The sequence below is a fragment of the Salvelinus fontinalis genome, chromosome 32 (assembly GCF_029448725.1).
Source record: "Salvelinus fontinalis isolate EN_2023a chromosome 32, ASM2944872v1, whole genome shotgun sequence".
NCBI lineage: Eukaryota > Metazoa > Chordata > Actinopteri > Salmoniformes > Salmonidae > Salvelinus > Salvelinus fontinalis.
This window is the reverse complement of record NC_074696.1, coordinates 18,126,135-18,140,350: the sequence shown is the minus strand read 5'-3', so window position 1 is coordinate 18,140,350 and position 14,216 is coordinate 18,126,135. Positions and strand designations below refer to the sequence as shown.

Below are 14,216 nucleotides of genomic sequence, written 5' to 3'. Positions count from 1 at the left end.
AAAATGCACAGCCCCATGTCGCAAGGATCGGTACACAATTCCTGGAAGCTTAAAATGTGTCTCAGTTCTTCCACGGCTTGCATACTCACTAGACATGTCCCCCACTGAGCACATTTGGGATGCTCTGGGTCACAGTAGTGTATGACAGCGTGTTCCAGTTAATTTTTTTTTTTTAAGGTATCTGTGACCAACAGATGCATATTTATAGTCCCAGTCATTTGAAATTCATAGATTAGAACCTAATTAATGAATTAATTTTTATTGACCGATTTCTTTATATGAACTCAGTGAAATTGTAGCACGTTGTGTTTATATTTTTGTTCAGTGTAGATAAAGACACGGACAATGCAACAAGAGGTCAGTTTCCTTAAATCTTTAATGTAAACAGCAGGTTGAGGGGCTTTCAGACCTAGAGACGAACATCTGAAGGTATTAAATAGGGAAAATAATAAATCATATTAAAAATGTTGACTCATGATTTGCTTTTAAATTACATTTCCACGAACCTCCAAATTGACGGCCACATAGTTCTTGAAAACAAACAGAGAACAACTTCCCTTTACTAAAAACGCAAACGTCCCCAATACTGACTACTTGGCAGCATCACAAATATCACTAAATTACACCATCAGCTTAACATTTTTTTTTTTTGTTGCTCAATATTGCTTTGAAAAGTTACAGCAGTCGTAATCGAGCCTGATCGAATGGTATCAAGTTGGAGGAAAGAGAGATGTGTATGTCTGAGCAAGCATGTATTACAGTTGTGTTTGTTTGGGTATACAGCATGGTCAAAGCAGCCGTGATATAGGATAGAAGATTTCATGAACTTCAGAGGCAGTTTCCCGTATTGTATAACAGTGTCATTTTTAGAATGACACATGTATTGTAACAGTCTACACAGTATGTGAAGTATGCAGAAAGATACCAGGGAGAAAAGTATTAATACACATTTCAACATCTTAAATACACTTGATCCTTTCTTCCTCTCAGAGACATTAGCTGCCACGTAAGCGTGAATGGGAGACCGAGCCTGCTTCTGAAATGGCACCCTGTTCCCTATATAGTGCGCTACTTTATTCCCTATATAGTGCACTAAAAGTAGTGCACTATTTAGGAAATAGGGTGCCATTTTGAACGCACAAAGAACGTTGGAGAACTAAAGACTAACGTCCCCAGCACTTCTTTATATTTTTATAAAAACGCCACACCTCTCATCCAACAGTCTGTAGAAAATCAACAAAACGAAAAAGGACAACCAAGCGTTTATCAAAGAGAGTTTCTACAGCAAACCCCAAGCAAATGGCAGATTCTTCCGTGAAGGAGGAGAGAAGAGTGCACAGGGTTGAGGTGAGAAGAAGACTGTGAGGACATCTTGGAGAGCGATGACCAAACAACAACGTTTAGAGAATGTTGAGAATGTTTAGGACCCAAAGGACCCATATGGATGCTTCCTGGTTTGTCCTCCATGGTGACGTGATGATTCAGTCAGTGGGCCACCTAGTGCCGCAAAGAGTCATTAAGCGCCGCAAACGTATTAAATCGCACCCTTTAATTCAAAAAGAAAGTTTAGCAAGTATAGCAAGAAGTAAGGAAACTAGTTCAATAGAATCCTTTTTCTGTCACTCATCATTTTCATCGTCATTAGTTTCTTTTTCTTTTTTCCAGTTGCCGTTTTAGGAAAGAGAGAGTTGGTAGGTCCAGTCCAGTAGCTAGGGGATTTTGATCGGTTGGTTAGTTAGTTGCAGTCATAAACAAAGTCATAGTTGCTAGGCTCCTTGGGAATTGGGGGAGGGGCCTCTGGAATCTGGATGTTCTCCAGATCGAGGAGGCGGAGCTTCATCTCCATGGAGAGCAGGGTGTCCATGTCTGACTTGGTGAAGTCACTGGTCATCTCCTTTCCCAGAAGGGCGTTCAGACCGTCCGTCCACACACAGTACTGAGGAGAGACAGGAGAGGATGAGTACACACACACAGACAACCTTACATCAGTGTATTAACATTAAGTGTTCCGTCGTGCTGTAGAATGGACAACCTCCATTGACTTCCTCTCAGTCCATCTCTGAATCCTGTCATTGGCTGGGTGACTGTGCCATCTGCTCAGTGCTTACCTCATGCTTGTCCGGAGCGATGAAGTTTAAATACTCGTCTGACTCGTAGAGGACAGAGAAGGCCAGCTCCAGAACCTCCTGTAGCGAGAGGGGGAGAGAGAGAGACAGGGAGGGAGGGAGAATGTGGGAGTGACAGAGTGATAGATGGAGATAAGGAGGGAGAGAGAGAGGGGAGAAAGAGAGGAGGGGAAGGGAGAGAAGGAGAGGAGAGAGACAGAAGGAGGGAGTCCAAATGTAGCACTGTCACTAACATGCTAATGAGCTCCTCACCACTCCAGTGTGTGCATCCCACCCACTGTGCCTCTATAACACGTTCTCTCCCCACCACTCCAACATCAGATGGTTTGGCTGTCATGTGTGTGCCAGCCCCACATGCTGTGTGCCAGGGGACAGGGGACGGGACACACCGAGCAGGGGGACAGCTAGGGGACAAACTGGGATGCAAAGGCACTTTGAGACATACGGTTATCCAACACAGGAGTAAAGTTGCCCCTAGAGTCCAACTTAATCCTTAGAGAGAAAACACACAAAAGCTGACTTTGGATCAGTTTATTGTGTTCTCCACACTGGTCAGAAGTACACAGGGGGACGTAAGCAATGAGTCAGAGGGGGAATGCATAGGGACACCTGAGAGAGTTCCACACAGAGAACACTGAAGGAGAGCTGATGTCTCATTTGTTACGGCTCCTTTGAAACAGATGTCTCTCGCTTGTCATCAAATGCCGCAGAACTAATTATAAATTCTGTAGCATATGGCACGCAACCACATAGATGGTGGAAGCGCATTGATCCAGAGCACCTACTGTATGTGTGTCCTAGTACTATGGGATATGTTGTATCTGATTCAACACGATAGGTCAATCCAATAGGCCTGACAGACAGATATTTCTGAACTGTACCCTGGCTCTCCATCTCCCAGGCCCAGTATACTGTAGAGGGATTCTGCATCCCAAATGGCACCCTGTATAGTGCACTTTTTTGACCACAACCCTATTACCTATATAGTACACTTTTGACCAAGGCCCATAGGGAATAGGGTGCCATTAGAGACGAATCCTAGGTCTATGGCTGCGCTGCCCGTGACCACAGATGTTACCTTTTCTGTCTTACAGCTTGACTAATGAATGTTGCTCTGCTCGTGTTCTCATTCAAACAGCCCAAACAAGGTCCAGTCATCCATCCATCCAGTCATCCATCCAGCCAGCCCACAGACCTGTAGGCCCATTCTTTCAGACACCAGATTTATCGACAGAGTAATAAAGGTCCAGGCGAGGGAGGAGCGGTGCTCCTTTGTCTTCAAGGCTATATTTACAGGACCTAATCTGTCAGTGTCAGCAGAATGTATTGGTTTCTAGTCAGTACGGAGACAGGACCTGCGGAGGCTGGGCCTGGGCTTTCGTACCAGCAGACAGGACCTGCGGAGGCTGGGGCTGGGCTTTCGTACCAGCAGACAGGACCTGCAGAGGCTGGGGCTGGGCTTTCGTACCAGCAGACAGGACCTGCGGAGGCTGGGGCTGGGCTTTCGTACCAGCAGACAGGACCTGCGGAGGCTGGGGCTGGGCTTTCGTACCAGCAGACAAGACCTGCAGAGGCTGGGGCTGGGCTTTCGTACCAGCAGACAGGACCTGCGGAGGCTGGGGCTGGGCTTTCATACCAGCAGACAGGACCTGCGGAGGCTGGGGCTCGGCTTTCGTACCAGCAGACAGCTGTGTTCAGTCCTGCCAGCCTATTTCACCTTGGCTAAGATGTCTATACATCGAAGATAGAGGGATTTGGGTTTAACTAGGCTGGCATGTCAACATCAACTTTGATAGTGGGTTGATATACCTTGATATTGAGTTGGCTATCATCTTATCATATAAGGCACAGATACACTGACCTATTTGAATTTATTTTATTTAACTAGGCAAATCAGTTAAGAACAAATTCTTATTTACAATGACGGCCTAAGCCGACCGAACCCTCCCCTAACCCGGACGATGCCGGTCCAATTGTGCCGGTTGGCCAAAATTCCTCCACAGCGATTTGAGAGACTGATCAACAACTACAGGAAGCATTTGGTTGCAGTCATTGCAGCTGAAGGTGGCACAACCAGTTATTGAGTGCAATTACTTTTTCACACAGGGGCATTGGGTGTTGCATAACTTTGTTTATGATAAAAATGAAATAAGTATGTAATTGTTTTGTTATTTGTTCCCTCAGGTTCCCTTTCTCTAATATTAGGTTTTGGTTGAAGATCTGATAACATTCCGTATCAAAAATATGCAAAAGTGGAGAGAATTAGAAAGGGGGCAAATACTTTTTCACAGCACTGTAAACTGTACTGTTATTTAAGGCACACATACACAGACAGATACTGTTATATAAGACACAGAAACACAGACAGATACTAAAATATAAGACACATACACAGACAGATACTGTTATATAAGGCACATACACAGACAGATACTGTTATATAAGGCACATACACAGACAGATACTGTTATATAAGACACATACACAGACAGATACTGTTATATAAGGCACATACACAGACAGATACTGTTATATAAGACACACATACACAGACAGATACTGTTATATAAGGCACATACACAGACAGATACTGTTATATAAGACACAGAAACACAGACAGATACTAAAATATAAGACACATACACACAGACAGATACTGTTATATAAGACACATACACACAGGCAGATACTGTTATATAAGACACATACACACAGACAGATACTGTTATATAAGACACATACACACAGACAGACACTGTTATATAAGACACAGAAACACAGACAGCTACTGTGATATAATACACATACACACAGACAGATACTGTGATATAATACACATACACACAGACAGATACTGTGATATAAGACACATACACACAGACAGATACCGTTATATAAGACACAGAAACACAGACAGATACTGTTATATAAGACACATACACACAGACATATACTAAAATATAAGACACAGAAACACAGACAGATACTGTGATATAAGACACAGAAACACAGACAGATACCATTATATAAGACACAGAAACACAGACAGATACTAAAATATAAGACACAGAAACACAGACAGATACTGTTATATTAGACACATACACACAGACAGATACCGTTATATAAGACACAGAAACACAGACATATACTAAAATATAAGACACAGAAACACAGACAGATACTAAAATATAAGACGCATACACACAGACAGATACTGTTATATAAGACACATACACACAGACAGATACTGTTATATAAGACACAGAAACACAGACAGATACTAAAATATAAGACACATACACACAGACAGATACTGTTATATAAGACACATACACACAGGCAGATACTGTTATATAAGACACATACACACAGACAGATACTGTTATATAAGACACATACACACAGACAGACACTGTTATATAAGACACAGAAACACAGACAGCTACTGTGATATAATACACATACAGATACTGTGATATAATACACATACACACAGACAGATACTGTTATATAAGACACATACACACAGGCAGATACTGTTATATAAGACACATACACACAGACAGATACTAAAATATAAGACACATACACACAGACAGATACTAAAATATAAGACGCATACACACAGACAGATACTGTTATATAAGACACATACACACAGACAGATACTGTTATATAAGACACAGAAACACAGACAGATACTAAAATATAAGACACATACACACAGACAGATACTGTTATATAAGACACATACACACAGGCAGATACTGTTATATAAGACACATACACACAGACAGATACTGTTATATAAGACACATACACACAGACAGACACTGTTATATAAGACACAGAAACACAGACAGCTACTGTGATATAATACACATACACACAGACAGATACTGTGATATAATACACATACACACAGACAGATACTGTGATATAATACACATACACACAGACAGATACTGTGATATAAGACACATACACACAGACAGATACCGTTATATAAGACACAGAAACACAGACAGATACTGTTATATAAGACACACACACAGACAGATACTAAAATATAAGACACAGAAACACAGACAGATACTGTTATATTAGACACATACACACAGACAGATACTGTTATATAAGACACAGAAACACAGACAGATACTGTGATATAAGACACAGAAACACAGACAGATACTGTGATATAAGACAAACATACACAGACAGATACCGTTATATAAGCCACATACACACAGACAGATACCGTTATATAAGACACATACACACAGACAGATACCGCTATATAAGACACAGAAACACAGACAGATACTGTGATATAAGACACAGAAACACAGACAGATACTGTGATATAAGACAAACATACACAGACAGATACTGTTATATAAGCCACATACACACAGACAGATACCGTTATATAAGACACATACACACAGACAGATACCGTTATATAAGACACAGAAACACAGACAGATACTGTGATATAAGACACAGAAACACAGACAGATACTGTGATATAAGACAAACATACACAGACAGATACTGTGATATAAGACAAACATACACAGACAGATACTGTGATATAAGACAAACATACACAGACAGATACTGTGATATAAGACAAACATACACAGACAGATACTGTGATATAAGACAAACATACACAGACAGATACTGTATGCACACTCACCTTGTTCTGCTTCAGAGCTCCCTTCTCCTTCATGTGAGGACAGTCCTTACCAGTGACCACCGCTTTGATATCGGCCACAGGCACTACGGGAGGAGGAAGAGAGGAACGTCAACATCAAGAATAATGTCCTTGTAACGGTCCTGACCTGTTTTATGTTGTTTTTTGTATGTGTTTAGGTCAGGGCATGTGTTTTGGGTGGGCAGTCTATGTTATCTGTTTCTATGTTGGTTTTGGTTGCCTGGTATGGCTCTTAATTAGAGGCAGGTGTTTTGCGTTCTCCTCTAATTAAGAGTCATATTTAGGTAGGGTGTTCTCACTGTTTGTTTGTGGGTGATTGTCTCCTGTGTCTGTGTCGATGTTACACCATACGGGAATGTTTCGGTTTGTTCGTGCGTTTATGTAGTCTGTTCCTGTGTCAGCGTGCTTCGTGTATTTGTAAGTTCGTTTGTTCAGGTCTGTCTACATCGTTTTGTTATTTTGTTAGTTATATCAAGTATAGTTCGTTTTCGTCTTAGTTTGTTTTGTTTATTTAATAAATCAATATGTCATCACAACCCGCTGCGCCTTGGCTCAATCACTACTCCACCTCTTCTTATGAAGAGAGAGAGGAACGCCGTTACAGTCCTCTCATAATCATCCGTTAGATTTAGTGTCAACTGCTATTCTGTTGACCGGCTACATGAACTACTAACAACGTCACTAACAACCATCTTCGTCAGGCACCCTGGCAGTAAACTATTCTTTTGCAAGTTGCACTTAGCTAAAAAAAACAAACAAGAAAACTGACGGTCAGTTTGTTTTTACATTTTTTTTTAAATTTCACCTTAATTTAACCAGGTAAGCTAGTTGAGAACAAGTTCTCATTTACAACTGCGACCTGGCCAAGATAAAGCATAGCAGTGTGAACAGACAACAACACAGAGTTACACATGGAATAAACAAACATACAGTCAATAACACAATAGAAAAAAAGAAAGTCTATATACAGTGTGTGCAAATGGCGTGAGCAGGTAAGGCAATAAATAGGCCATAGTAGCAAAGTAATTACAATTTAGCAAATTAACACTGGAGTGATAGATGTGCAGATGATGATGTGCAAGTAGAAATACTGGTGTGCAAAAGAGCAGAAAAGTAAATAAAAACAATATGGGGATGAGGTAGGTAGATTGGGTGAGCTATTTACAGATGGGCTATGTACAGCTGCAGCGATCGGTTAGCTGCTCAGATAGCTGATGTTTAAAGTTAGTGAGGGAAATATCAGTCTCCAGCTTCAGTGATTTTTGCAATTGGTTCCAGTCATTGACCCAGAGCAGTACTTGTGAGCTCACATTACTCACATTTCTCCTGTAGAGAGTCATGGGACACCTCTCCCTGAGGGGTCTCCTCCAGATCTCCATAGTGCAGGACTTTATGGTTCGGAGACAGTCGACAGTACCAGAACTTATCTATGGAGAGAGAGAGAGAGAAAAGGACCAGCATAAAGACCAACAAACCTGGTGAAACAGACACTAATACATCTAGATTGTGTATTACTGTATAGACCAGAACCACCCAAAGCATATTGATGTGACTTTCTAAAGGCAGCAACACCAAACACAACGACCCTAACACTATCCCATATGGACAGTCAGACACAGACAGTTACCTGTTTCAGGTATGATATACTTTATTGTCCTAGAGGGGACATTTGTGGGATACTGCTTCCGCATAAATACACAAACACATAGAATCACAGAACAACAGCCTATCATACACCCCCCTCCCAGCCAGGCCAGACTGTGAAGCCCTACAGGCCAGACTGTGAAGCCCTACAGATCAGACTGTGAAGCCCTACAGGTCAGACTGTGAAGCCCTACAGGTCAGACTGTGAAGCCCTACAGGCCAGACTGTGAAGCCCTACAGGCCAGACTGTGAAGCCCTACAGGCCAGACACCAGTCCGTTATTGCCGTCTCCCTCCGTCTCCCCTTTTGTTTAGCAGTTTTATTGACAGGGGGACAAAATAATGTTCAGCCTGCATCTAGGCACCCTATAGCACCTTCCCAATGGCATCATCTGGAACTCTGTGTTCAGTGCTGTGTGGGGCTGATTGGACCTTTCTGGCCTGTCTGATGATGGTCTCCTGGAAAATGTTTTCACTGTGTACCACTATGGGGCTGTGGTGTGTGATGTTCATGGGATGTGGTGTGTGATGTTCTCATGGGCTGTGGTGTGTGATATTCTCATGGGCTGTGGTGTGTGATGTTCTCATGGGCTGTGGTGTGTGATGTTCTCATGGGCTGTGGTGTGTGATGTTCTCATGGGCTGTGGTGTGTGATGTTCTCATGGGCTGTGGTGTGTGATGTTCTCATGGGCTGTGGTGTGTGATGTTCTCATGGGCTGTGGTGTGATATTCTCATGGGCTGTGGTGTGTGATATTCTCATGGGCTGTGGTGTGTGATATTCTCATGGGCTGTGGTCTGTGATATTCTCATGGGCTGTGGTCTGTGATGTTCTCATGGTCTGTGGTGTGTGATGTTCTCATGGGCTGTGGTGTGTGATGTTCTCATGGGCTGTGGTGTGTGATGTTCTCATGGGCTGTGGTGTGTGATGTTCTCATGGGCTGTGGTGTGTGATGTTCTCATGGGCTGTGGTGTGTGATGTTCTCATGGGCTGTGGTGTGATATTCTCATGGGCTGTGGTGTGATATTCTCATGGGCTGTGGTGTGTGATATTCTCATGGGCTGTGGTGTGATATTCTCATGGGCTGTGGTGTGATATTCTCATGGGCTGTGGTGTGTGATGTTCTCATGGGCTGTGGTGTGTGATATTCTCATGGGCTGTGGTGTGTGATGTTCTCATGGGCTGTGGTGTGTGATGTTCTCATGGGCTGTGGTGTGTGATGTTATCATGGTCTGTGGTGTGTTATGTTCTCATGGGCTGTGGTGTGTGATGTTCTCATGGGCTGTGGTGTGTGATGTTCTCATGTGTCGGAGGTGGCTAGCGTGACTGATAGCACCCGGCACTGGGGTGGGGCCGGCTGGCACTCAGGCTGGCATGCCTGGGCACTGTGGGCAGGCCTCCTGTAGAGCAAGGCCTGGCACTTTATTCTCTACCCATTATGCATGTCCCTGGAAGAGCAGAACTAGGCTGGAGACCGGGGAGGGTTGGTTGGCGCTCGCATGGACAACACAGTCCAAATCCTAATTGCTGAGAATAGACATTTGGCAGCAGGGAGTCTGTGGGGAGTGGCTGTGTCGTGCCTAGTGTAGTGGTGGTGTGAGAAGAAAGACTGACTGCTTAGGGAGCAGAAAGAAAGGAGAGAAAGAGAGAGAGGAGAGAAAGAGGAGAGAGAGAGCAAGAGAGAGAGGTAGAGAGAGAAAGAGAGGTAGAGAGAAGTAGAGAGAGAAAGAGAGGTAGAGGTAGAGAGAGAAAGAGAGGTAGAGGTAGAGAGAGGTAGAGAGAGAGGTAGAGAGGTAAAGAGAGGTAGAGAGAGAGAGGTAGAGAGAGAGAGGTAGAGAGAGAGAGGTAGAGAGAGAGAGGTAGAGAGAGAGAGGTAGAGAGAGAGAGGTAGAGAGAGAGAGGCAGAGAGAGAGAGGCAGAGAGAGAGAGGTAGAGAGAGAGAGGTAGAGAGAGAGGGGTAGAGAGAGAGGGGTAGAGAGAGAGGGGTAGAGAGAGAGGGGTAGAGAGATAGAGGTAGAGAGAGAGAGGGGTAGAGAGAGAGAGGTAGAGAGAGAGAGGGGTAGAGAGAGAGAGGTAGAGAGAGAGAGGGGTAGAGAGAGAGAGAGAGAGAGAGAGAGAGAGAAGTAGAGAGGTAGAGAGAGAAAGAGAGGTAAAGAGAGAAAGAGAGAGAGAGAGGTAGAGCGAGAAAGAGAGAGGTCTGCCTCCCGGGTGGGGCAGTGGTCTAGGGCACTGCATCGCAGTGCTAACTGCGCCACCAGAGTCTCTGGGTTCGCCCCCAGGCTCTGTCGCAGCCGGCCGCGACCGGGAGGTCCGTGGGGCGACGCACAATTGGGCTAGCGTCGTCCGGGTTAGGGAGGGTTTGGCCGGTAGGGATTTCCTTGTCTCATCGCGCTCCAGCGACTCCTGTGGCGGGCTGGGCGCAGTGCGCGCTAACCAAGGGGGCCAGGTGCACGGTGTTTCCTCCGACACATTGGTGCGGCTGACTTCCGGGTTGGAGGCGCGCTGTGTTAAAGAAGCAGTGCGGCTTGGTTGGGTTGTGCTTCGGAGGACGCATGGCTTTCGACCTTCGTCTCTCCCGAGCCCGTACGGGAGTTGTAGCGATGAGACAAGATAGTAATTACTAGCGATTGGATACCACGAATATTGGGGAGAAAAGGGGATAAAAAAAATAATAATAAAAGAAAGAGAGAGGTAAAGAGAGAGAGGTAAAGAGAGAGAGGTAAAGAGAGAGAGGTAGAGAGAGAGGTAGAGGTAGAGAGAGGTAGAGAGAGAAAGAGAGGAAGAGAGGTATAGAGAGAGAGAGGTAGAGAGAAAGCGAGAGAGGTAAAGAGAGGTAAAGAGAGAGAAAGAGAGAGAGAGGTAGAGAAAAAGAGAGAAAGAGAGAGAGAGATAGAGAAAAAGAGAGAAAGAGAGAGAGAGGTAGAGAAAAAGAGAGAGAGGTAAAGAGATGTAGAGAGAGGTAGAGAGAGAAAGAGAGAGAAAGAGAGAGGTAGAGAGAAAGAGAGAGAGGTAGAGAGAAAGAGATGTAGAGAGAGAAAGAGAGGTAGAGAGAGAAAGAGAGAGAGAGGTAGAGAGAAAGAGAGAGAGAGAGGTAGAGAGAGAGTGAAAGAGAGAGAAAGAGGAGAGATAAAGAGAGATAAAGAGAGAGAGAGAGAGAGAGAGAGAGAGAGGTAGAGAGAGAAAGAGAGAGAAAGAGAGAGAAAGAGAAAGAGAGAGGTAGAGAGAGAGAGAGGTAGAGAGAGAGAGAAAGAGGAGAGATAAAGAGAGAGAGAGCGAGAGAGAGAGCGAGAGAGAGAGCGAGAGAGAGAGCGAGAGAGAGAGCGAGAGAGAGAGCGAGAGAGAGAGCGAGAGAGAGAGAGAGCGAGAGAGAGAGCGAGAGAGAGAGAGAGAGAGAGAGAGAGAGAGAGAGCGAGAGAGAGAGCGAGCGAGAGAGCGAGCGAGAGAGCGAGAGCGAGAGCGAGAGAGCGAGCGAGAGCGAGAGCGAGAGAGCGAGCGAGAGAGAGAGCGAGAGAGAGAGCGAGAGAGCGAGCGAGAGAGAGAGCGAGAGAGCGAGCGAGAGCGAGAGAGAGAGCGAGAGAGAGAGCGAGAGAGAGAGCGAGAGAGAGAGCGAGAGAGAGAGCGAGAGAGAGCGAGAGAGAGAGCGAGAGAGAGCGAGAGAGAGCGAGAGAGAGCGAGGGACACGAGAGAACGAGAGAGAGAGCGAGGGACACGAGAGAATGAGAGCGAGGGACGAGAGACAGGAGAGAGCAAGAAAGAGGAGAGAGAGAGAGCGAGAAAGAGGAGAGAGAGAGAGCGAGAGGATTTATACTGGAGATATCTAGACTGGAGCTATCTAGCCTCCAGACATAATGCTCCTCAGATTGTTATTGTTTCTGTTTCCTCAGCTGTTGAGATACAACTAATCTTCAATTCACTTCAATTCATCATTTATTTCTTAGCTACATAATTGACTAAGAAAATATATTTTTTAATGATTTTGGATGCACTTTTGGTACACGTGATGCTTGCATACAACATAATGGCCCTTGTACCCATATTGCTTGTAATGATTTATATGTAAACACATATAAGTATCTGTATTTTCCACATACAGTACTTTCAAGTACATCTGTACTTGTAAGACAGGGGCCCCAGACTGATGCTGTTTGTCAGCTACAGGGCCTTCAGAAAGTATTCACACCCCTTGACTTATTCAACATTTTGTTGTGTTAGAGCCTGAATTCAAAATTTATCAAATATATTTTTCCCATCACCGTTACATACTTAATACCCCATAATGACAAAGTGAAAACATGTTTTTAGAAACTTTAGCAAATTTATTGAAAACAGAATTATCTAATTTACATAAGTATTCACACCCCCATGTCAATACATTGTTAGAATCACCTTTGGCAACGATTACAGCTGTGAGTTTTTCAGTGACACAAAATCTCAATTTAATCCTTTTTAAATTCAGGCTGTAATACAAATAAATGTGGAAAAAGTCAAGGGGTGTGAATACTTTCTGAAGGCACTGTAGATACTCAGCTTTTAGAGACTCCTAATACTGTTCCGGCCTCACACTTAGCGATTTGTATACGTATATTGTATGTGGAAATATGATTTGAGAGGAGTCCTTTAGGAATGAAGCACTTGGAAAGTGCCGGGTGGAGGTGTGGATCTGCAGTTATACTAATTCTTCAGTTGTGCTCACTACAGTATGGTGGCAGACAGCCAACAGCCCACAGGCCCTGGGCTGGGACGACAGCGCTTCCAGGGTACCTCAACAATACATAACCTGTGTGTGTGTGTGTGTGCATGAAAGTGAGCGCGAAAGAGACAGAAGCGGTTTATGTCTGTGTAGGGGAGAGACGGAGGAGGACAGGGAGAGAGACGGAGGAGGACAGGGAGAGAGACAGAGGAGGACAGGGAGAGAGACGGAGGAGGACAGGGAGAGAGACAGAGGAGGACAGGGAGAGAGACGGAGGAGGACAGGGAGAGAGACGGAGGAGGACAGGGAGAGAGACGGAGGAGGACAGGGAGAGAGACGGAGGAGGACAGGGAGAGAGACGGAGGAGGACAGGGAGAGAGACGGAGGAGGACAGGGAGAGAGACGGAGGAGGACAGGGAGAGAGACGGAGGAGGACAGGGAGAGAGACGGAGGAGGACAGGGAGAGAGACGGAGGAAGACAGGGAGAGAGACGGAGGAGGACAGGGAGAGAGACGGAGGAGGACTGGGAGAGAGACGGAGGAGGACAGGGAGAGAGACGGAGGAGGACAGGGAGAGAGACGGAGGAGGACAGGGAGAGAGACGGAGGAGGACAGGGAGAGAGACGGAGGAGGACAGGGAGAGAGACGGAGGAGGACAGGGAGAGAGACGGAGGAGGACAGGGAGAGAGACGGAGGAGGACAGGGAGAGAGAAGGAGGAGGACAGGGAGAGAGACGGAGGAGGACAGGGAGAGAGACGGAGGAGGACAGGGAGAGAGACGGAGGAGGACAGGGAGAGAGACGGAGGAGGACAGGGAGAGAGACGGAGGAGGACAGGGAGAGAGACGGAGGAGGACAGGGAGAGAGACGGAGGAGGACAGGGAGAGAGACGGAGGAGGACAGGGAGAGAGACGGAGGAGGACAGGGAGAGAGACGGAGGAGGACAGGGAGAGACGGAGGAGGACAGAGAGAGACGGAGGAGGACAGAGAGAGACAGAGGAGGACAGAGAGAGACGGAGGAGGACAGGGAGAGAT

General features: G+C 45.3%; 1 protein-coding gene across 7 annotated transcripts in view; it reads right to left on the bottom strand.

Moving 5' to 3' along the window:
• Positions 1 to 358: 358 nt before the first annotated feature.
• Positions 359 to 14,216, bottom strand: part of LOC129830820 (engulfment and cell motility protein 1) — a 231,173-nt gene continuing 217,315 nt past the window's right edge. For all 7 annotated transcript variants that reach the window (XM_055893574.1, XM_055893572.1, XM_055893576.1 and 4 more), the window contains 4 exons: positions 8,172 to 8,279; positions 6,835 to 6,917; positions 2,109 to 2,186; positions 359 to 1,936 (listed from right to left, as the gene is read on the bottom strand). In XM_055893574.1, the coding sequence (XP_055749549.1) occupies positions 1,736 to 1,936; positions 2,109 to 2,186; positions 6,835 to 6,917; positions 8,172 to 8,279 (470 nt within the window). In that variant the 3' untranslated portion in view covers positions 359 to 1,735. The remainder of the gene's footprint in view (positions 1,937 to 2,108; positions 2,187 to 6,834; positions 6,918 to 8,171; positions 8,280 to 14,216) is intronic.